The sequence below is a fragment of the Microtus oregoni genome, unplaced genomic scaffold (assembly GCF_018167655.1).
Source record: "Microtus oregoni isolate MIOR12 unplaced genomic scaffold, Mior012 000072F_ref0000427, whole genome shotgun sequence".
NCBI classification, from domain to species: domain Eukaryota; kingdom Metazoa; phylum Chordata; class Mammalia; order Rodentia; family Cricetidae; genus Microtus; species Microtus oregoni.
Window position 1 is genome coordinate 8,127,505 of NW_024543979.1, and position 23,165 is coordinate 8,150,669.

Consider the following 23,165-nt stretch of genomic DNA (forward strand, 5'->3'; position numbering starts at 1 on the left):
AACTTCCTGGCTTTCATTTAAAATGACATTTGTTTTGTTGCTAAAGGCCAAAAAACTATATTGATTAAGGGATTCCTCAGCAAAACAAGTAAACAAAACCCCAAATAAAACAAAACAAAGAAAAAAACCCACAAGAAACACATACACACAAACCAGACCCATAAAAACACAAAATTGGAAGCTAAATATCCAAGCAAAGGAACTGAGACAAAAAGTGCCCAAACAAAGCAATATCAGACAAAAAAACTATAAAATACCATTGAATTCATTTCTACTGCTGGGCGGGACCTACCCTGAGTGTGGTTAATATGCCTGGTGAGACTCTAGTGGAGAAATGAATTTTTCTTTGCATGCTGGTATCAATTGCACACAGCTTCTTGATTAGGGGTGGGAGTTCATCTTCACCTCATCTGGCTTAAACCTGTGCGGGTCCTGCGTGTGCTGTTACAGTCTCCGTAAGTTCATATGTGCATCACTCCTGTTGTCTCCTTGGAGTCATCCATCCCCTCTGGCTCTTACATCTTCCCACCTCCTCTTCCACATGGTTCCCTGAGCCCTGAAAGGAGAGGTTGATGGAGACACCCCATTTAGGGCTGAAGGTTCCAAAGTCTCACTTTCTGCACGTGGTCCATGTGTGAGTCTCTGTGTTAGCTTCCGTCTGCTGCCTGAGGAAGCTTCTCTGAGAATGGCTGAGCGAGGCACTGGTCCGTGGGTCTAGCAGAATCTATGCTCCTTTAGAAGAACAGTGGTAGCTGGTTTTCTCCTAGGACCTTGGCCTATCTTGTCTCAGGTTCTTGGCCACCCAGCATGTCAGGCATGAGTTCCATCTCTCGGAGTGGACTTCAAATCCAGTCAGACAGCTGCTGGTTATTCCCAAAGCATTTGTGCCACTGTTATGCCCACGTGTCCTATGCCTGCATTGGGTCATCACTGTAGATCACAGGGTTAGTGCCTGGGGCGATGGTTGCTTTAGTATCATGCAAAGTGCCTTCCAGTACTGTGGGCACTCATCTGTAGGGGCGGAGGCTCTAGTTAGGTGCCAGCTCAACTGTTTGTGTTCAAGTGACATAGGTAAATGTATTACTACCTGTTTGTGGAGAAGAGCCAATAGCCAGGGTAGTTTGGTGTTTCCGTGGGGCCCTTTGGCCAACAGCTCACTTAGGGTGTAATCTGTTCCTGACCCTGGAGGATTCAGTTGGTGGCAAACGATGTCTAATTGAGGCATCATCCCCCTGTTGTATCTGTTTTAAGATGTTCTGGGTTCTTCTTGGCCCTTAGTCCCTCCCAGTTTTCCTCCCCCCTCCCCACTATTAGTTCTCCCACTCCAGCCCCCACCACCCCTCTCATATCTGTGTGTTTGTTCTCTCTTCCTCAGGAAATCCCCCCTCCTTCTAGTCCCTTATTTAACGTCTTTGGTGATCTAGATTGTAACATGCTCAGGGTGATTGCTGCTGGCTCCATCCATTTGCTCCAGCTTTATAGTTTCATTTTAACAGCTGAACTTTTAACTTTATTTTATTAATATTTTTTCTTTATTTTATATACCAATCGCAGTTTCTCCTCCCTCCTTTCCTACCACCCCCAGTCCCATCTACCCTGTCCCATCCACTCCTCCTGGTCTCCATTCAGAAGGGGGCAGGCCTTCTAAGGCTTGAACAATAAATGGATCTTGTGAGACCGAAAAGCTTCCATACAGCAAAGGACACTGACCTTTGAGGAAAGAGACCATCTACAGAATGTGAGAGGGTATTTACTAATTATACATCTGACAGAAAGTTAGTATTTAGGTTATACAAAGAACTCAGAAGAGCTGAACATCAAGAAAACAATTCAGTTTTAAAATGGAATATAGAACTAAAGAGAGTCCTTAGAAGAAAACCACAAATGGCTGAGAAACACTTCAAAATGTTCAACATCCTTACCCACCAGGGAAACACAAACTAAAACCACGCTGAAATTTCCTCTTACTCTTCTCGGAATAGCCAAGATCAGTGAAAGGTGACAGCTCATGAGGGTGAGGCATAAGGGGAACACTCAGCCATTGCTGGTGGGAGCGCTAGCTTGCCAACCACTGTGGAAATCAGCGTGGCCATTCCGCAGAAGGCTGAAATAAACCCACTGAAAGACCCAGCCGCACAACTCTTGGGCGTACGACCAAGGAACTCTGCACCTTACTGTAGAGATCCTTGCCCATCCAGGTTCATTGCTGTCACGGCCACCCTCGTCCCGCAAGGATGACGCGACCACCGGAGCTCTTCTCACTGCAGTTTATTCCATGACTTTATTCACTTTCTCTCTCTCTTCTCTCCTTCCTCTCCTTTTCCTCTCTCTTTCTTCTCTCTCTCTTTTCTTTTTGACCTCTCTCCTCCTCTCTCCAGGCAAACCTCTCTCTCTGGGCAAACCTCTCCCAGCCCTTAAGTAGGCATGGGCTGCCAACCCCGAACTGCCAGGTGGGCACTGCCCATAGGTTCACGCATATGCAGGCAGCTGATGATCATTGCGTGATCATAGCATAGGTCAGGCCTTAGCCATCTCAGGAGTTGATTATACATCTCCATCAGGTGTGACACCACGCAGCTCGCTACACATTGCTGCTCTCACAGTGGTCAGAAATTGAAATGACCGAGATGTCCGGGTGATGAAAATATTGTACATTTACACAGTGGGACATTGCTCAACTGTTGAAATGAAATTCACAGGCAAATGGATGGAATGAGAAACAATCATCCTGAGTGGGTTAACCCAGACCCAGAGAGACAAACATGTATGTTTTCTCTTTATTTAGAGTACCCACAGAGGTTAGGTAGCTAGGAAGGGACCAGGGGAAAGAAGGGATTTAAGGGGATGTAGAATACGGTGTTGTAAAAGAGATAACAGGGAAATTAGAACAAGGGAATTGAAAGGGTAGGGGAGGACAAGTACACTTGGAAATATGGGGAGGGATAGCTAACACTAAAAACCTTTGAAAAAGCCAAAATAAAACCTGCCACTGTAGCCAGGCGGTGATGGCGCATGCCTTTAACCCCAGCACTCAGGAGGCAGAAGCAGGCGGATCTCTGTGAGTTCGAGGCCAGCCTGGTCTACAAGAGCTAGTTCCAGTACAGGCTCCAAAGCTACAGAGAAACCCTGTCTCAAAAAACCAAAACCAAAACAAAACAAAACCAACACCTACTACTGTAGAAGCTTCCTAATATATAGACATATATAAAAGGATTGTAAAAGGCTCATCATATGATGAAGAAGACAATATCCCAACTAGGTATCAAATGATTCCAAATAAAAACCACAGTACCATGAGTGGGCTACACATTTTTGAATCTTTGACCAGAGGAGTCCCTTAGACTCTCCCCAGACTAGTCCCTCTGTGACTTCATAGTAAGGCCTGTTCCTGAAGACCCTGCACACCAAGCACAGAACATGGGAAATGGAGCTAGTGCTCAGCTGGAAACTCCACCCCCATTGGCTGTGGTGCTAAACCTACAGCCAGGGGAGAAAACAGGCCTCAGTCTCGCCCAGCTATGAACCTTGGGAGCTGTAACGATGACCTGCCCGGAAGATCATCTACCAGTGCTATGGGAGTAACCAACCACGTTTAAAATTTAATTTAAGGCCCACTCCATGAGATGGAACTCATACCTGATATTGTTAATGAGTCTGGGACTAGACAGGTTATGAGGCTTAAGAACATGCTTTTATTGTGCTGTATTAACACAGCAATAAAATGAGTCCTGTGGCATTCTGCTGTACCTGTAGGTCGGTGCATTGCTCGGCCCTCATCAGAGAGCCTTGCTCTTGCAGTAGGTGGTGATTTACAGAGACCCCTCATCAGAGAGCCTTGCTCTTGCAGTAGGTGGTGATTTACAGAGACCCCCCACTGGGCAACATGCAGAGAGTGAGAGTCCTGGGGTACTCAGCCCTGAACGGGGTGAGGGGCAGGAAGATTTTAAGGGCCAGAATGATTCGTGATTTTGAGGAAACAGCATTTCCTAGACAGCAGAGCAGGTGCCCATCCAGACTCAGAGACTATGACAACATGCACAAGGCACACACAGGCTCTGGCCAGACAGAACCCCAGGAGAAGAGGCAATGGACAGAATCCTACCCCATCCAAGAAGTTGTTCACGAAGGACAGCTGCTGGGAGAAGGGGGTCCATTATCTTCAATGGAGTGGTCCCAGCCATACTCCAGGAGAACTTGCAAGCATAAATCATGGTTTTCAGTGGTTTTTCTCTTATGTTTTTGTTGTTGTTTTAAGAGAAAAAAGAACATGAAATTGGGGAGGAGTTGGGGGAATACAACAGAATATGATAAAAAATAAAATATACTATGTGAAATCCTCAGAAGACTAAGATAAAAACCTCAAAAACATATAACAATTTAAATTTATGTAAAAATCCATAGCTGCTAGTAATGTTTTCATTGGTTTAAGTTTTTTTAGATTTATTTTTATTTTATGTATATGAATGCTTTGTATATGTACATATTTGTATATGTATATTGTGTATACTTGTGTATGTATACATATGTGTGTATGGGTATATGTATATGAGTATACCATGTGTGTTCTGGTGCCTGTGGAGAGGGTGTCAGATCCCCTAGAATTGGAGTTAAGGATGGCTGTGAGCCTACATGTAAATACTGGGAACTGACCCAGGCCTCCTTAGCCTCTGAGCCAACTCTCCGATCTTTGTTTCGTTTTTTGTTTTTTGTTTTTTTTTATTTAGAGTTTCACTGTGTAGCCCTGGCTGGTTAAAAACTTACTACATAGGTTGTCTTGAACTCAGAGATCTGTCTGTCTTTTCCTCCCAACTACTGAGTTTTAAAGGTATGCACTACCATGCCTAGCCTCGTGACTAAATTAATATTATAATACGTGAGGTTATTAGAAGAATAAAGGTTAGAACTTCATGTTTATGGAAAAATAGAATGTATCATTGATATTAATTAAACCTTAACTGTTTGTGGATTTGAGTGTTGTTTCTTCTTGCAGCATAACCCAGGGAGAAATGAATGTTGTGATGCATTTCATGTATGGGGGGACTTTGGACTTTCCGGACAAAACTAATGTTGGGTATGTATTACTTTTTTTTTTACTTTTGGTTTTTGCTTTATTTTTTTTTAATTTATTTTTTTTAATTTATTTATTTATTAAGGATTTCTGCCTCCTCCCCGCAACCGCTTCCCATTTCCCTCACCCTCAGGAAGGTTAAACATAAAAGCTATATAGGTTCTATTTTGTTGAACTATTTTGCAGAAAGTCAATAAAATAGAAGCTTCACTTTTATTGTCTATTTTGATTGTGTTTGGAGGGATGTTTGAAAGCACATTAAATGTGAGTCTGAAAAGATGTCTCTGTGGTAAGAGTACTTGCTGATCTTGAGGAGGCTCACAGCCATCTACAGCCTGGATCCAGAAGAACCTGTGCCCTTTTCTGGCTCCAAGGGCATCAGGCACACGTATAGTATACAGATACACATGCAGGCCAAACACTCACATACACAAAAGAAGACTTTTAAAAAATATGTAGCCTTTAGAGCACTTTTAATCTGTGTGTCACTGAGGTGTGAGAGGAATTTGAGACATCTCCAAATTCTTCCTTCTTCCTTGCCACAAAGCAAATCCTGTGTCAGTGCCAACAGTTTTGACCCATGTACATAAAGCAAAAAGTTGAGTTATAATTTAGATCTTTTTTCTGGACATTCTGTATTATCGAGAAATTATTGTGTATTATACTTTGATTTTGCAGTTGAGAATTATCAGCTAACGTCTGTTTACTTCAGTCAGATACTGAACGTGGCTGACATGTATGGCCTGGAAGGATTAAGAGAAGTAGCCATCTACGTCTTGAGAAGAGACTACTGTAACTTCTTTCAGAAGGTAATGTTAAGTCTAACACATCACCCAGTCTTCATGTACCCGCTGTGCTTAAAAACGCCACCGTCTAACTAATGCAGTCTTGTTGAGAAATAACCTGAGCTGTGCTTGTGAAAATCAGAAATTAACTGTAATCGTTTTAAGCAAAGTCAGGTCGATGTGCGGATCTATTGACAGTACATAAGGGATCCTGTATAATTCAGAGATAGAGTACAGGACTCTCGGCACAGGAGAAGGAAAGCTGTTCCTGTCTTTTCCACAGGCCACACAGAGGCTTTATTGGTTCTTTCCCTTCCTCTGCCACGTCTGCATGTTTCCCTGGCTGATTTCTGGGGGTTGAACATGTTTTTGTTCTCACAAGTTGACTGTCTAAAGGGAGATCCTGTGCTATTCTCATAAGTTGGCTGTCTAAAGGGAGATCCTGTGCTATTCTCATAAGTTGACTGTCTAAAGGGAGATCCTGTGCTATTCTCATAAGTTGGCTGTCTAAAGGGAGATCCTGTGCTATTCTCATAAGTTGGCTGTCTAAAGGGAGATCCTGTGCTATTCTCATAAGTTGGCTGTCTAAAGGGAGATCCTGTGCTGTTCTCACAAGTTGGCTGTCTAAAGGGAGATCCTGCTCTGTGCATTTTGTGCTTTTGGCGTCTTTTCTTTAATAGACTTTGTGAATGTAAGTTAATCCATGTATTTATGCTTTTTCTTAATTTGTACATTTTCTATAATTCATTGAGCATGTATTTATTTAATAATGAACAAAAACAACTCTTAAAAGATTTATTTATTTTTTCTCATTAGGTACTTGATGCAATATTACCCATTGTCTGACTTCTAGTGTGATTATTTTAGTAACATTTAAATCAGTTTTTATGTTGGGCAGGACTTTTCCTATCTCCCTGAACTAAAGTCAAAGGCCATTCCCTCCCATCTTAGGTTCTGTTTAATCTCAGAAGGTGGTCATAGCTCTGCCAGGCCCCGTCTGTGGGAATTAGACCCAGAGAATGGAAGAACGGAAGATTGAACCACTCTCTACTCCACATTCTTAATTTCCTCAGTTTTGTCCATGAGAGCAGGAAAGGCTGGAGGCAGATATTACAGTGACATTAAAGCAGCAGATTTGGCAGATACAGTTTAAAGTAATAGCTGGGAAAACCGCTTTGTGTCAGTTTCTATTCTGAGCTGAGCTACATTGTAAAAGTCCTTTCTCTAAGTAATCTTTGCACACAGTTGCCTCTTAATATGTTCACGAGTATATGAGTTAAATGCTGCTTCTTGAATTGTATTTCAGTAATCTACTTAGTATTGTTTTTAATTTGACGGATCATTTGCTGACACTGTAATGAGTTTGAGGGCGGCACAGGCACACAATGGTGTGAGAACCCAGGCCTCACACGTAAGTGAAAAAGGGGGTGTTTTCCTTTATTGAAGTTCTGTGGAACACCCTCCCGTAGACTGCTGCTGTGATATTGAGATGATTCCTAAACATGGCAGCTTTTGTAGACCTTAGTATTTTTGTAATGAAGTTTTGAATGTTACCACTTTTACCTTCAGTCTTCATTAACGTATCACAGTGACTTAAATCTCATAAACTTCTAATAAAATCCCCCGTTGTGCACATTTGGATGTATGTGATGGACAGCTGGCCCCAGATCTGCTAAACCTAGGCTTACTCTTTTCAGTAATTTGCTACCCAGCATTCTGTATAGTTGGATATATTTGGACTTCCTTAGTAGGTTGTGGAAGGCTTTTCATTTTGATTTTTTTTTTACAACTAAAATATATTGTAATCAATAATCTCAACATGCCTTCCCAGATTCCACAGACAGGTTCTGTCATTTGTCTCTGGAAACCCTCTGTCATCAGCACGTCATTTCTGTTCTAATCATTTTAATAGAAATTGCTCTTGCTATATATTAAATAGTAGGTTTTGTGTTATATAGGGCTTGGTTGTTCCTAAATAAAGTTGGACTTAGATTTTTTTAATTCCTGTGATGCTTTATGGTTTCTCAGACGTCTGGTGCTTTTAGGGTGTCAAGTATGTGTATCAGGTTCCTTCTGTCATACTGATTTGCTGTCCTTTATGAGGTGGATCAGAAAGCCAGGTCATTTTATTTCAGGGAATTACCACTATATAATATATATAATGATGTAACGTCTAGTTTTAGGAAAGCCTAGAGTATCAGTTACCTTAAAGGGATCATGTTTAAGAAAAACATTAAGGGGCTGGAGAGATGACTCAATGGTTACGAGCACTGGCTGCTCTTCCAGAGGACCCGGGTTCAATTCCCAGCTCCATGTGGCAGTTCAGACACCTGTAACTCCAGCTTCAGGCATCTGCACCCTCTTCTGACCTCCACTGGCAAGACACCTATACACGAAGAGATAAAAGAACAAATAAAATTTAAAAACAAAAGCATCAATGGTCAGAGCACAATATTACATTCGGTTATTTATCTTTCTTAGTTTGTGAGACAGGATCATGTAGCCTGGGCTGCGGCTAGGACTAACTGCTTACTGTCCCCTCCGCGGTACTGGCTTTACGGGCATCCACTAGCAGGCCTGGTCTATGCAGTGCTAGGGTTTGAATCCACGGCTTCATGCATTTTAGACAAGCTCTCTTCCAGCTCAGCTACACCCCAAGCCCTGCATTCAGTTCTTAATTCCTAATGTAATACTTTAACACTTGAAAAATCAAGCTAATAACGGTTCATAGTTTAAAAGCCTGAAATCACTGCCCTGGTCAGAGGAAATGTTTGTTACACATTTGAAAGTATGCTGTACGGATAGGCTGTTGATCATCTGTAGTGTTCTGCACACTCACAGTTGCAGCTAACAGATGAGTGTCAGTTTTCTCAGATTGTTAGGTGTAAGCAAGGCTCAGTGAAACCACCTAACTAGACTGGCGCTGGGTAAGAAGACAGGTTTATGGGAACCTGTCGTTAGGGGGAGTCCAAAGCCGCCACGGCTACCGTGGGACAGGGGGTGAGGGTAGCAGGAAGGCATGGAAAGCATTTCCAGTTATAAAGGTAGCTCCGGCGAGGAGGAAGCGGTAAACTGGAACAGCATGATGGTTAGGGTAGCAGTGGAGGGGTGTGGTTTGCAGGCCTAAGAGACCTGGCAGCTCTGATGTGTGTGCATGTTAATAGGGACCAGTAGGGACCAAGGAGCTTTGATGTCCGTGCTCATGCCATACACATCCGTGATGGGTCTTGTCTCTTGCTGCCCCTCCTTAGACTTCTTCATCCTTTCTCGTGGTCCCCTTTCTATTCTGATGTCCAGCAGAAACATACATATGCACACGCTTGCACACTCACAGATGTAAATGACTTTAAAATTACATCTGCATGTGAGAGAAAGCTTGTATTACTTATTGTTCTGAGACTGAATTGTTTAATTTCACATAATAATCTCCTGAAAGTGAAATTTCAGATTTCTATCAAATTTTGAATTGTATGCATTTATTCTATAGTTTAAGTATATAAATCTGATTTTTTATGAACCAAATACTTTCAGCCTCTGTAAATTAAGAAGACTGAATATGATATTTTCTGTCAATTTTAGCCCGTTCCCAGAACATTGGCATCGGTTCTAGAATGCCTAATTATTGCTCATTCCGTTGGAGTGGAAAGTCTTTTTGCTGACTGCATGAAGTAAGTTACCTTATGCAGTGCCGCTATTATTGTGTGTCCTTTATATATGTATACATAGTATATACTCTTACTCTCCAGCGTTTGCGGGCAGTTTTAGTCTTGGTCTGTTTTTTCCACACAGTTCAGGTGCTTAACGAGTTGTATCAGTTGAGAAGTGTGGGTTTAGGTGTCACCTGAGGTGCATGGCGTCAGTTTCACTGGAGAAGAGCCAGGCTGTGTGATGTGCACACAACCAGCATGGGTTTCAGTGTGTGTTTCTGTGCATCGTGGCAGGCAGAGGAATGACCCACGAGGAGGTGAGAGTGAAGACACCATTCAGCCTCATTTAGTCAATGGACCAAACTTAGGGAGTCTAGGCCCAGGCAGTTTATCGTAAGTTGTTTAAACGCAGTACAGTTTGGAAAAGAGTTTCATTCCAGTTCCAGGTGCACAATGAGGCTTACGGTGTGACTACTTGGAAACTCCTGTACAGAGTGCACGTGCCCACGAGGGTGGGTTCTAAAGGGTCTAGAATCTGGTGTGGTCTCTGACCAAGGTAGCAGAGAGGTCAGCAGGCTATAAAGTACCGTGACCCCCCTAAGGATGGGTTCTGTTAACAAGGAGATGGAGATAAAGGTCTAAGGAGGGAGAGTCTGGGGTAGACGGTCTGGGAGGATTTGGGGAGGTCTGGCCCCACATAGAGTGAAGGTCACTGGGTCATTAACAACATCCACTCCCAGCCTATTTCCTCCTCTGAAGACACAGCCCTGTGTGATTAACATTCCTGGTTTCTCTAGTGTTTATCTATGAGTGTGATGACCTCGTGCCCTCTACATTTCTGAAAGTGAGCACAGTTAAGTCCATCTTGGATCCCAAAAGATTAAGTGAGGGTCAGTCATAATATTTGGTCTATGTGTGTATGATTGAAAACAAAATGCTGACTTTTAACTTTTTTCCTGGCTCTAACTTGGGTTGTTTAATTTTAACAGCTGGATCATAGACCATTTTGCAAGGTTTTGGTCAGAAAGAAGCTTTGCAAATGTTCCTCCTGAAATTCAGAAAACTTGTCTCAACATGCTGATCCAGTCCTTAGTGAGTATAACCTTAACAAATGCTTTTTGTGAGCCATCCGAAAGTTTATTCAGTGATTCCAATGCAGAAACAGAATGTTAATGTTTCTATAGAAGCAAGATGAGAGTCACAGTTCAGATAACTCAGGACCAAAGTGGAGATCCCAGCCCTGAGACCCTGTTCTTGTGAAGCCACTCTCCAGTGCTCAGGCAGGCTGGGCCGCTGTGAGCTCCATGTGCATTGGCCCAGCAGAACAGGAGACTCTGCACATAATACCTGACCTTTCTCAGTGGCTTAATTTTCCCAGGGATTCACTTTACCTGGGGGCAAGTTGGTTGGTTGCATTAGGCTGCTTCCCTCATGGAAAAGATACATTTGTTGTTTCTGGAATAGATGCTTACCCCGGACCTGGATTTATGTTCCTGACTCACTGTTTCTGCTAAGAGTGCTCTCCGTGAATGTTTATAGACTTCCTTGCCTGTCATCTTTGTGTTCTACACAGTACAGCAATGACTAAGAAATCCACATCACAGACATGAGAAGCTGTGGACTCAAGCATGTGAAGTCATTGGACTTACAACTCTCCCTGTTATCTGTCTGGTGGAAGAGGTGTGGCAGTGCCTTACCAGGTTGAGGTTGTGTCTCTTAAGACACAGTATGTGCTCCACAGCTCTGGATTTAAGGCACTGTTTATCTTGTAGTCGAAATTCATGTGTCCAGAAGTCAAGATGGGGAGGCGGGAATGTCCCCTCAGAATTGCTCCTCGTGACCCATTAGCAAAATTTTGCCTCTCTTCTCTGCAACTTTGGACTCTACTGATCTAGAGACCTTAATACAGAGAGAAGGATGCTTCTGTTGGGAATACTGAGCTGGCAGTTGAGACAACCCTCCTCTAGCTGGCTCGTAAATCCATATAAAGAAGTAGAAGGAGTTTGGCTGTTCAGGGGAGACTGAGCTGCCCTCTCCAGTGTGGGTAAGGAAGACTGCATCTGAACACATCTAGATGCAGCACACCCAGGTTCTATGTGTAACTCATTAGGAAATAGCAACAATTTATGCACAGTGACAATAAGGGCCCAGGGTTGTTAGCAATGGAAGTCTGGCCTATTCTGCCAGATTAGGAGCCACACAGCAGAGGCAGCTGCTGAAATCCAAAGGAACGTAGAGTCCGGAGTGGAGGGGGTGATTATAAAAACATCCTATAAAAATATAGATGAGAATGTTTTCTTTTTATACTCACATCAGTAAATGAATAAAAATCGGTAAATTCTAAAGATATTAATGTTTAGGATTATGTCAATTTAATTTAAAAGTTAGATCAAGCCTTAAAATAGTACCCAGCATACATTAGGTACTTGGTATATATTGTCAAGTAGATGGATGAATGAATGAATGAATATATACCTGAGACCACAGAGACCAAAGTAAATATGACTGGACTAAGAGAGGTGGTTTGAGCCCAGGACAGAATGGTCTCAAACGTGAGAGTAGTTTGGGCTGTGGCTGATGGGGCCCAACAGTGCTTCTTCTGGGATAGAGAAGACGAGCCTGACACAGATCAGAACGCTACTACAGGAGGTTTGACTGAATGGAATGTCCTGTAATGGTGTGGTTTTGGTTTTTCATAAGCAGTAGATGAGTTTAGTTGAAGAATAAGCCCATCATCCCCTGCTGTCCGGCTAGTACAGTGCCAAAGATCAAACACTGAGTAAATGTGTCCGACTTCCTCATCATAGTTCAAGTGACCTTCAGGTCACTTCTCAGTGATCCAGGTCTCAGTCCAAGTCTTTAGTAGAATCCAAGACTCACAGTATTGACCCATCAACTCTGTTTCTAGGAATGTATCCTATATCTCTATTTACATATGTATAAAATGTATCATATGCAAGTAGCTCATTGTTACATAACAATAAAACAATTGGAAACTGTGTATAGAAGTAGAGTATTGTTTATTTTGCCTATTTCTAGACAAGCAAGTATCTAATGCATTCAAGTCCTATTATACCCTATCCCCACTTTTCCTCCTCACCAGGTCCTCATCCCAGATTCACGTCCCTTTGTTTTGTTTTACCTGGAAACCCGCTGGGTTTACCCAGAGCTACTTGTCCTCAGGCATGGTTAGCTCACTGAAGACAGTGATTTCCTCTCTTCCAGCAGCCTGGGACTGCCAAGTGCTCCCCAGGGCAGGTTGGCATGAGCCCCACCCTCATGTATGACTGAGTATTTATGGGTCCAGCTCTGTGCAGACTTTTATGAGGACCATGACCATGTCATGCAGTGCTTTTGCTCTTTCTGCCGCCTCTTCAGTGATGCACCCTGAGCTTGGGAGTAGGTGATTTGAGTATCCAGTTGAGGGCTGAGAATAGTGAAAGCTAATACACTTTCTGTACTGACCCAGTTCTGTAGTAGGCCCTACAGTAGTGGTGAGCAAAACCAGATGTTGAACACACAGTACATATGTTCATATTCAAATAATTTTATCTGAATTAAGTGCTTTAAAGGAAAAGCATGTGTAGAAGGAATGTGATAACGGTGTAAGGATCGGGGAAGAGATTGCTTTGATTGAGTTCTCAGTAATTAAAGAATGTCCAGCATCCATGCTAAGTACTCTGGCTTCCATTGCATTGCTGTGTAAGAAACCCATCCCACGGGAAATGACTAAAAACTAGATTTGTTATTTCCAAAATGGTTGACCCTTTGCAGATATTCTCTAAGATGGCTCCCATTGCCAGCAGGAGCTGTCGGCTGAGCTGCCGCTGGGCCACTCCTCATAGTCTTTGTGGATGAAGCAAAGATAACAGATAGCTTCCTGCAATTTTGTTTTTTATGGGAAATATCCCAACAAATCAAAAGGATTTGATTTGCCTACAAAATTATAGTATTGCCGCCTAACTTCTCCAAATGCTTTTAAAATTCCAGAATCACAGGAATGCTGCCTTCCTTCTGATGGAGAGCGACCGGCTCATCATGGGCTTACCTAGAGTAAGGTGGACGGAGGCAGCATTGTCCATGGCGTCACAGCTGCAGGAAGAGTGTGTGGCATTTATTGTAGAGAACTTCTCAAGCATCATCAAGAGTGAAAATTTCACCCTGCTCCTACAGGTACTGTGTCTACTGTGTTCTCCACGCGTGTCGTCTTGGGTCTGATTTTAATTGCACAAGCGCTTTGATTACAATACTCTGTTGAGTAAATTCCACAGCAGATGGCATGTTTGCAACAGATTTGGAGCAATGGTGGACAGGACTTATTTTGGCTCACAGATGAGAAAGCAGAAGCGACAGGTTTGAGTGCCCTGGCAAGGCTTGTTGTTACTTGGGCCAGCTCTTTTCCTCTGTCACCATGGCCACATTTTAAAGTCTCAAGTTGTAAAGATGATGGTTCTCTAAAATTTATTTTCATAAGGAACTGCTTGCTCTAAAATTAGTCACTGAATAATGATGTAGTCTTTATCTCTAGGTATTACTATTAGGCTATATCAGCTCCTGAAAACTGTGTGCGTGCGTGTGTGTGTGTGTGTGTGTGTGTGTGTGTATGTGTGTGTGTTTAAGGGCATGCACATGTGTATGGGTGTGTCTGTGCACATGTCTTTTATGTATATGTGTGTATGCATGTGTGTCTTGTGTGCATGTTTGCATGTGCATGTATTGTGAGTGTGTTGGCATTGCATGGGGGGCATGCTCATGGAGTCTTTGAACAGAAAAAATGTGTTTTGAGGTGATGCTATGTATCCAGCTGTGACAGTTATACTGCTGTTAACTAGACTTTGACATTTATTGTGTATTTTACATGTACTTCATTAAATGTCAAATTCTGTGTTTTATAGTCACAAGCCATGAGCAGCACAGCTCATCTGTTGGACAAAATTTTTAAAGCAATTGAAGACAATATCACCACTGGAAATAGCTGCACCCTCCTTATGAGCCTGGACGTGCTACTGAGTTCCGAAAGCACAAAGGAAATGGTACTGAGCGGGACAGGACTCACTGAGATGTGTAATGTTGTGGATGGTTTGAGGTTTAAGTTGCACGTGCACAGGTCAGTGTAGTTAGGTACTGGACTCCTTGGGACTTGATAGTTTCTATATCTATTTGAAATATTTCCTAATATTTTTTTCAATTATGTTCGTTTTCAAATCAACTTTTTATAAAACTTAAGAATCAGGCAGTTTGGCCTCTGAGCGCAGCTTGGGACTTAGCAGTTATCTGGCACAATGTGACTTTGGTATTTTTCTCTGATAATTACAATAAACTTATATATATATATAGATATAGATATAATGCATATTAGTATTTTTAATCACTAATGTCTTTTATTTTATGGTATTAGTAATTCTTTTTTCTCAAAACAAATTTTATTTTTAAATTAGATTGAGTAGGAAAAATAAAAATTTAAATGTCACTTATTTTTAAAATGCAATTAATTGGTGACAATAGATAATTAAGAATTTTTGTCATTTTTATTCTATAAGAATAAAATATTTCATCAAATTTATTATTATTACATAGAGTATTTGACCTTGTCATGTCATAGTTGATATGAGAGGTTGTGGAAGGTATTCATATAAAACCCATTGCTGTTTAAAATCCTGTTTAAAGAGTAGATTTAGCTTCATGTTCACTATAACATCCTGCTAACGAGTAAGCCTTCATAAATAGCATGTGCTCGGTAATCTTAGAAATGTAACTGATGACATCACTGATCTAGCTTGGGAGTAAGTAGATTCAGGAAGGAATAATGACTGGTTGCTATGACAATGTGGCTCTTACCAGCTGCTGATTTGTTGCTGGAACACAGGGCTTTACGTGCAAGGTCCAAGCTGTGCGTGACAAGCTGTGGGCCTTCCTGGTTCAGTCTTTCTACGCTGTTCGTCACACGGAAGGCTGGCAGCGGATGCACATAGACGACCAGCAGAAAATCCAGGCAGGTATGTTGTTCTTCCGAGATTTATTCTCAGGTTGTGGTCTCTGTGAGAGCAGACATTGTTAAGGCGTTCTGAATTCCAGTTAATTAGCAGCTGAGAGCTTCTGTCAGTAATGGAGCACTACCCAAAACTAGTGGGGATGCGTTGGGCTGCTTTCTCTGACGTTCTTAGAAAGGAAATTAATTTTCATGTATGGAATTAGCAATTTTTCATCCTTATCTCTATTAGCTACAATATTCTAGCCAAACTTGCTAAGAAGAAAAAATCCTTGTGAAGAGCTGTGTAAAAGGATCAGTCTGTGCAGTCAGATCACCGAGCAGGCTCTCTCCCCTCTGCAAACATATTTCACTGGGAAGCTTGCCGTCTCTTTCACAAGAACCTTTCCTTGTGGTTTTGCCGAGATCAGATGGCTTTATTTTACGAGTGATTGGTTCAGGGATGCAGTGTGCGCTACTGCGGAGGGTCCCTCGGGAGCCTCACAGTGATCTCTGACATTTCCTAGGCGCTGTTTGAAACATCAGCATTCAACAAAAGATGTATATCTGTCGGAAAGTGTGTGTGGTAAAAACATGGAAATAGAATTATGAGGGTGTGGAGCTAAAATGGCTTCGTGACTATTTTTAGGTTAAAGCAGGTGCCTCCGAAATAACACTGCCGTGGCAGCAGCTCCTGCCGTGCTCCGCAGCTCCTGCCGTGGCAGCAGCTCCTGCCGTGCTCCGCAGCTCCACTTTTTTTCTTTGACATTAAAGCTCAAAGACTGTATTTTATGGAACAGACATTTAGTTCTATGAAACATGGAAGCCGTGTGTGATAAAATATATCTCAGCTGTATAAATTCCTAAGTGATATATTCACGGTGAGACGTGCTCACTAAAGCAACCTGACGTAATTTAAAGAGCAGTTTTCAAAGGTGTTTATTTTTTGTGTAATAAAAATCATAAAACCTTTAGAAATTGAACACTTTCTCCGTGTGACTTTTCTGTGCTGGATTTCAGACTAGCTTTTCCTCCACAGTCTGCAGTGTGCAGGAGCAGGGAGCTGCGTCCCTTCAGTGGGTGTCCTTCGAGCTCGCTTCTGATTGGTAGCAAACTTTGTTTTTCTCTTTTTAGAGGATTCACAGCTAAGCTGAAGCTCAGTGTTCTTTAATCTTTCACGGCACGTATTAAGAGTCTGTGTGAGTTTGCACGTCTCACAGATGTGCCCAGACCATCGTCAGTAGTGATGCAGTTAATCACCGCACGCTGCATCAGGGTGATCTAAGTTGATCTAAGTCCTGGCCTGCGCGTGGTCACTGTTTTGGGTCAGCCTTGCTCTGACGTTCTTAGTTCTTGCTGAGCTGCTGACTGGAGGAGAATTCTGTTCATCTCTCTGTGCTATTGTGCTCTCATTTGATTGCTGCAGGTCAGACTTTGGAATAGAAATCGTAGATGCTTGACAGCCATTTTACTAAAAATGAAACACATTTGAGAAATCACAGGTGTCGAAGAGCCTTTAAAGTAAAATCTCAAGCTCTGTGAACCTTGAAAATCTGCACTGAACTCTGCCCTTATCGTGTTATTTCTGTGTATTTCCTGCTGTCATTCTAGTTCTTAAGAGTGTGAGCACGCGTCTCCCAGTAATTCCACATAAACTAACCTGTAAAGTGAGTTATGTAGCTCCAGTGAGAGCGGGGTGAACTCGAGGGTCGTCCCCTGCTGTGCTCTCTGTTCTGGAGAACTGCATCTGTGCCTTCTCTGACCACTATTGTCATCAGTCTGTAAAGCCAGAAAATAGTTTTAATTTCAGCGGAGTATTTTGGGGGTATTGGATATTCTCTCATTAAATTATGTATAAAACATAGTTTTAACTTTAGAAACTAAATAAAACCAGTTATTTAAAAATTTATAGCTTGTGAAAAGTCTGGATCTTTAAGTGAATATATGTGAGTTTACATTTTTATTCATAAGCTTTAAAAACAAAATTTTCTGGACCAGAGAATAAGATTGAAGAATAGGTTCTTTATTCTGAAATGTGATGATAAATTGTCTTGTATACTAGTTTGCTTCTAAATTAAAGGTTTTTTTTTTTAAAATATCTATCAAAATCTAACATTTTGTGCTGGCATTCTATTTTTCCTGGATTTATCTGGTAATGAAAAATAATTTTCTTGTTTTTTTTCACAGCTGCATTTGACAAAGGTGATGACCGAAGACTCGGCAGGAAGCCTGTGCTCACCAGCTCCCAGGTAAACCACGGCATTTTGTCCGGGTCCCAGGGAGAGTACTGCTCAAGTTCATTTTACATTCCAGAATAAATCCCTTATTAATTAAAGCTATCTTTAAGATAGTAAGTAATTTTGAGTCTTAAAAATCAACATTTTTACATATATACATTTTAAATTATGTAAATTTCTTATATTCATTTGGTATAGGAAATATATTCCCTTTTCATTTCTTTGAAATTGTTTTTTGGCAAATAACATATTGGATCTGTTCCAGTAAGCCAGGAATTGTCTAGACATCCACGATCTTGTGTGATGTCTGCTCTCAGACTGCCTTCCAGTGAATATAACACAAGGTTCTCGAGATTCACTGTCTAAAAGTCAGAGTAACGGGACTGTACTCTGTTCTTAAAAACATTAAAATGGCAAATTTGTCCTTTTTCCTTTTTAAAAGAAATTATTTGATTTTATTATAGCCTGAAATGTATTTTTCTTCCTTCCCGATGTTATTATACAGATATCTATGCAATCAGGAAAATATCTAAGTACAAGATGATGCATATTCTGATGAAAATATGGACTCATTCATTCAGCGCTCTGACTCAGAATATAAAAACATATTGTCCTTGAAAATTAGACAAGGAGTCTTGTTTTCTTCCTTATAACCTACTAAGTAGGAACGTCTGCAGCCATGAAATACCCTGTTGGCTTCAGGCCCCACACATCTCTGGCTGGAAACTGGGACCATGTAGAGCTTGTCAGCCAGCATCCTGGGGTTGCTTTCTGGAGAGTGTGCTGTGGTCTGCTGTGCTCCATCCCTGAGCGGGGCTACACAGCCCCCTCTGGCCCAGAGTATTGGTGCATGCCTGTAGTCCCAGCCCTGGGAAGTGGAAGTAGTTGGGAGCCATCACAGATAGTGAAAACCTGCCTTAGAACAAAACAAAAAAGACAAACAGAAACATTTTGACTTCCTTCCCCCCTAATTCCCGTGATGTGAGTGTGGGAACCCTGACTCCCCTTGGCCCAGTAAGTGTGCCCTGTGATCCCAAGCCTGCCCTGACTCCCCTTAAGTGTGCCCTGTGATCCCAAGCCTGCCCTGACTCCCCTTAAGTGTGCCCTGTGATCCCGAGCCTGCCCTGACTCCCCTTAACTGTGCCCTGTGATCCCGAGCCTGCCCTGACTGTGTCTTTTTGTTTTAATGAGGACTCCCAAAAGTAAATTATTCTTAGTACAGAGGATTAAATGCTTCATGATAAAATTTCTGGCATTTGAGTTGAAGACTTTTTAGTGAAAATTTTTACAATGTCCCTCAGGTTTTACCATTCAGCTGATATCCTTAAAGCAATGCATCACGAGCTCTAGTCCAGGTCTGTCCTTTCCAGGCGTGTGGCTGTGGGTCAGCCACATGTCTGCTTTAATGCCCAGTTTCTTATCCAGCAAATGAAGGGAGGCACAGGGGCTATTTCCCAGGGTTCCCTGGTGCAGACGAAGTAGATGGGTCACATGTTAGCACGGACCCTGAGAATGGGCTTCAGAACCTCCAGTGTTAGCACGGACCCTGAGAATGGGCTTCAGAACCTCCAGTGGTTAGCACGGACCCTGAGAATGGGCTTCAGAACCCTCCAGTGTTAGCACGGACCCTGAGAATGGGCTTCAGAACCTCCAGTGTTAGCACGGACCCTGAGAATGGGCTTCAGAACCTCCAGTGTTAGCACGGACCCTGAGAATGGGCTTCAGAACCCTCCAGTGTTAGCACGGACCCTGAGAATGGGCTTCAGAAACCTCCAGTGTTAGCACGGACCCTGAGAATGGGCTTCAGAACCCTCCAGTGTTAGCACGGACCCTGAGAATGGGCTTCAGAACCCTCCAGTGTTAGCACGGACCCTGAGAATGGGCTTCAGAACCTCCAGTGTTAGCACGGACCCTGAGAATGGGCTTCAGAACCTCCAATGTTAGCACGGACCCTGAGAATGGGCTTCAGAACCTCCAGTGTTAGCACGGACCCTGAGAATGGGCTTCAGAACCTCCAGTGTTAGCACGGACCCTGAGAATGGGCTTCAGAACCTCCAGTGTTAGCACGGACCCTGAGAATGGGCTTCAGAAACCTCCAGTGTTAGCATGGACCCTGAGAATGGGCTTCAGAACCTCCAGTGTTAGCACGGACCCTGAGAATGGGCTTCAGAAACCTCCAGTGTTAGCTACTCGGCATAGCCTGAGTCTTCGGGGATTCTACTGTAATGGCACAAATTAATTAACCTTACTTATGATTAGTATTAATTAATAATGCTGTATTTCAGATTTGATTAAGATAATAAAGTTAGAAACCCAAAATTTTTATGAAAATGATTTTTAAAATGATAAAAAAATGGTTTTATGTGATCCTAAATCATAATATGAATGTAAAAGCGAGGGCTAAGTCATTCCATGGGAGATCACTGTCCTGGGATAGCATAAAGGGTGCCTTCTAAAACTGAAGCCAGGTGTCACGGTGCACACCTTAGTCCCAGCACGGGGAGGCAGAGGCAGGTGGGTCTCTGTGAGTTCCAGGCCAGCCTGGTCGAGCTACGTAGTGAGACACTGTCACAATAAATGACAGTGACAAAAAGCTAAACCAAAATTTTCTTGAAACATAAAGTGTTCTATATCAAAGACTTGTCAATTTGTAAGATTTTTCTCTTTTCTCTCTGTTTTTTGTTTTTGTTTTTTTTTTGTTTTGTTTTGTTTTTGTAGCAAAGGAGACAAGGCTCTGATGCTGTTATAAAAACAAAACCTCGGACAGAAGATAAAAAAGTGTGTCGGACATCTCTCTCTACTGCTCAGAAGATGAAATCTGATGGGTTAGGAGCATCTGGCTGTACGTCCAGCACGAACAGAAGTAGTGTAAACAAAGTGTTCAAGCACAATGACAGCACAAAAACATCTAGAGTCACAAAGGAGCTGAGAGCTGGGGGGAAAGCTGTTCCTGGCAAGTCTAAAAGTGCAGCAAAGCCTCAGACAGAGGACAATGGTAGCGCCAAGCCGGAAGATCTCTCCAAAGTCGTGGCAAGACCTGCAAGAGTGGCAGCAACTGGACAGGAGGACTCAGTGCCTGGAAAGGGAATAAGGAACCAAGAAGCGCAGACTACAGGGGCCAGGCCCAAGGTACTCACTGCAAACCTGAATGTGCAAGCCAGAGCCAAGCCTTTGAAAACACGGACAGGAAAAGATCCTTCACGCTCCACCTCTGCAGGACCCTCTAGTAGATCTACAAATTCAAGTATGGAGCTTTTGACTCCCACTGGATGTGTGGATGAGCCGAAAGAAAACGGATCAGTGGGAGATAGGTCGTCTGACGAGAAGCTGCACTTGAGTGACTCTCCAGGACAGGCATTGAATAATGGAGTAGTGTCAACTGGAGGTGGGTTAGCACTCCTGTTATGTTAGTATCTGTGTGTGTATGTGCGCGTGCGTGCGCATGTGTGATGTGTGTGTGAGAGAAGGGGGGAGCGAGGGAGCAAGCTCCCATGCCTCATATATGGTAGACAAACAATGTGTGTGTGTGTATGTGTGTGTGTGAGTGAGGGGGGAGGAGCAAGGGAGCAAGCTCCCATGCCTCATATGTGGTAGACAAACAATGTGTGTGTGTGTGTGTGTGTGTGTGTGTGTGTGTATGTGTGTGTGTGAGTGAGGGGGGGGAGCGAGGGAGCAAGCTCCCATGCCTCATATATGGTAGACAAACAATGTGTGTGTGAGTGGGGGCGGGGGGAGCGAGGGAGCAAGCTCCCATGCCTCATAGATGGTAGACAAACAATCTACATCACCAGTTCAATGCTCCAAATTTTTTTGGGATAGGTTCTCCCTAGTAGCCCAATGCTAGCCTTGAACTTTCTGTGTAATTGATGATACTTTTGGACTTCTGAGCCTCCTGTCTCTGCCTCATAGGCCCTAAGATTCAGCTCTGTCTCATGCCTGGTTTATGCGGTGCTGTAGGTGAAGCCCAGTACTTCATGTACACTAGGCAAGCACTCTGCTAACTCAGATACATACCGTAACCCTGAAATCCTCATTTTAGTAGCTCCTAATACTTGCAAGTCCCTAGAAAGCATGGTCCTGGAATGCTTTAATCACTGCTAAATGCTAACGTGTGGTTTAATTCATATGTGCAAAAAGAGAGAATATGGTCTTTCCTGTGTCTAGCCTGTATGTTTATCCAGCCTGTTACTATTTTTAATGTTCTCTTCCTCATGACTGATACCTCTAATTTATAGCTGTAAAATCTCGACCAGTTTCAAGAGTTCTCAGTGGAGTTTCCAATAAAAGAAGCCTTCATGAACAAGACTCTAACAATAGCAGCAGGTAAGACTCTATTCACCTGATGTCTCTGCTATAAACGAACTTCTAGCTGAATGATTTAAAGATTTTTCTTCACTTAAATGTATTTATGAAATGACATTTTAAACTTTATTTCATATTTATATAAAATGGTTCAATGTAGTAAAAGTTTCTTAGCTATGCTTAATGGCATGCAAAGTTATGCATTGTCTTATCATATGTGGTCTGATCTTTCAAAACTTAAAGGCTTATGAATATAGGTTTATATATTTTTAAAACAGATATGTTTCTCTTTTTTTGACAAAAGCAGTGTGGTCATATATGGCTATGGTCGCACACGGTGTTGATCAGTTCCTGTTTTGGAGGATCACTGTAATGCTAACTGCAATCATTTTCCTTAGCGTAACCAAAAAGGTGAGTGGCAAAGGACTTGCTGATCCAGCACCACAGGCAGCTCTGAAGAAAAGAGGGAACAGCAATGGGTATATAGCAACTCAGCCGCGGACCAAGAGCGCCCCTCCCACCCTGGCTCAAATTCAAGGTAAAGCTGCAGTGATCCTGTGGATTCTGGGTGCGGTCCTGTCAGTTGGACAAGCAAAGCTCTGGCCGTACCTGCAGTTACAGATAAGCAAAATGGGGCCTGGCTGTGTTACTGTACACTTGTCTATACTGCTGAGTTAAAGCTTTATGGCTTTTATATAAATATTTTAGTGTTGGGAGATTGATTGCGGTTTTCCTGTCCTCCGTGGAGAGGAACTTAAAGGTGTTGTTGACTCATCTGTATTTCTGGTCCTTTTGTGGAGCATGCCTAGGTTTCTTGAAAGTTTCCTTGGTGACTAGAGGAATTCTGTTTATGAGTTAGCACTGAAGAGTTCTTAAGGAACAGCAGGAGCTGGGCAAATGTGTGTGAAGGGGGAGTTCCTTCAGAACCTGTCACCATGCTGTTGTTTTTCAGTGTTCTAAGAAGAAAGCATACTGATTAGGTCATATAACTTGCACATGGCAGCCAGTTTTAAATATTACTTTTTTCTGGGCCTGGTGGTACATGCCCGTAGTCATTCCATCAGGGAGATAAAGCTGAAGTCATCCTTGATTGATATAGTGAGTTCAAAACCAGCCTGGACTACGTGAGACACTATCTCAAAATAGACAGGAGGGAAG

At 42.6% G+C, this 23,165-nt stretch overlaps 1 protein-coding gene across 2 annotated transcripts in view; it reads left to right on the forward strand.

The window, feature by feature from the left end:
• Btbd8 (BTB domain containing 8) overlaps positions 1-23,165 on the forward strand; it is a 60,554-nt gene that overhangs the window by 31,930 nt on the left and 5,459 nt on the right. For both annotated transcript variants that reach the window (XM_041642054.1, XM_041642055.1), the window contains 11 exons: positions 4,991-5,071; positions 5,781-5,877; positions 9,433-9,521; positions 10,490-10,592; positions 13,491-13,673; positions 14,396-14,533; positions 15,367-15,496; positions 17,656-17,717; positions 20,424-21,090; positions 21,941-22,028; positions 22,406-22,545. In XM_041642054.1, coding sequence (XP_041497988.1) covers positions 4,991-5,071; positions 5,781-5,877; positions 9,433-9,521; positions 10,490-10,592; positions 13,491-13,673; positions 14,396-14,533; positions 15,367-15,496; positions 17,656-17,717; positions 20,424-21,090; positions 21,941-22,028; positions 22,406-22,545 — 1,778 coding nt within the window. The remainder of the gene's footprint in view (positions 1-4,990; positions 5,072-5,780; positions 5,878-9,432; positions 9,522-10,489; positions 10,593-13,490; positions 13,674-14,395; positions 14,534-15,366; positions 15,497-17,655; positions 17,718-20,423; positions 21,091-21,940; positions 22,029-22,405; positions 22,546-23,165) is intronic.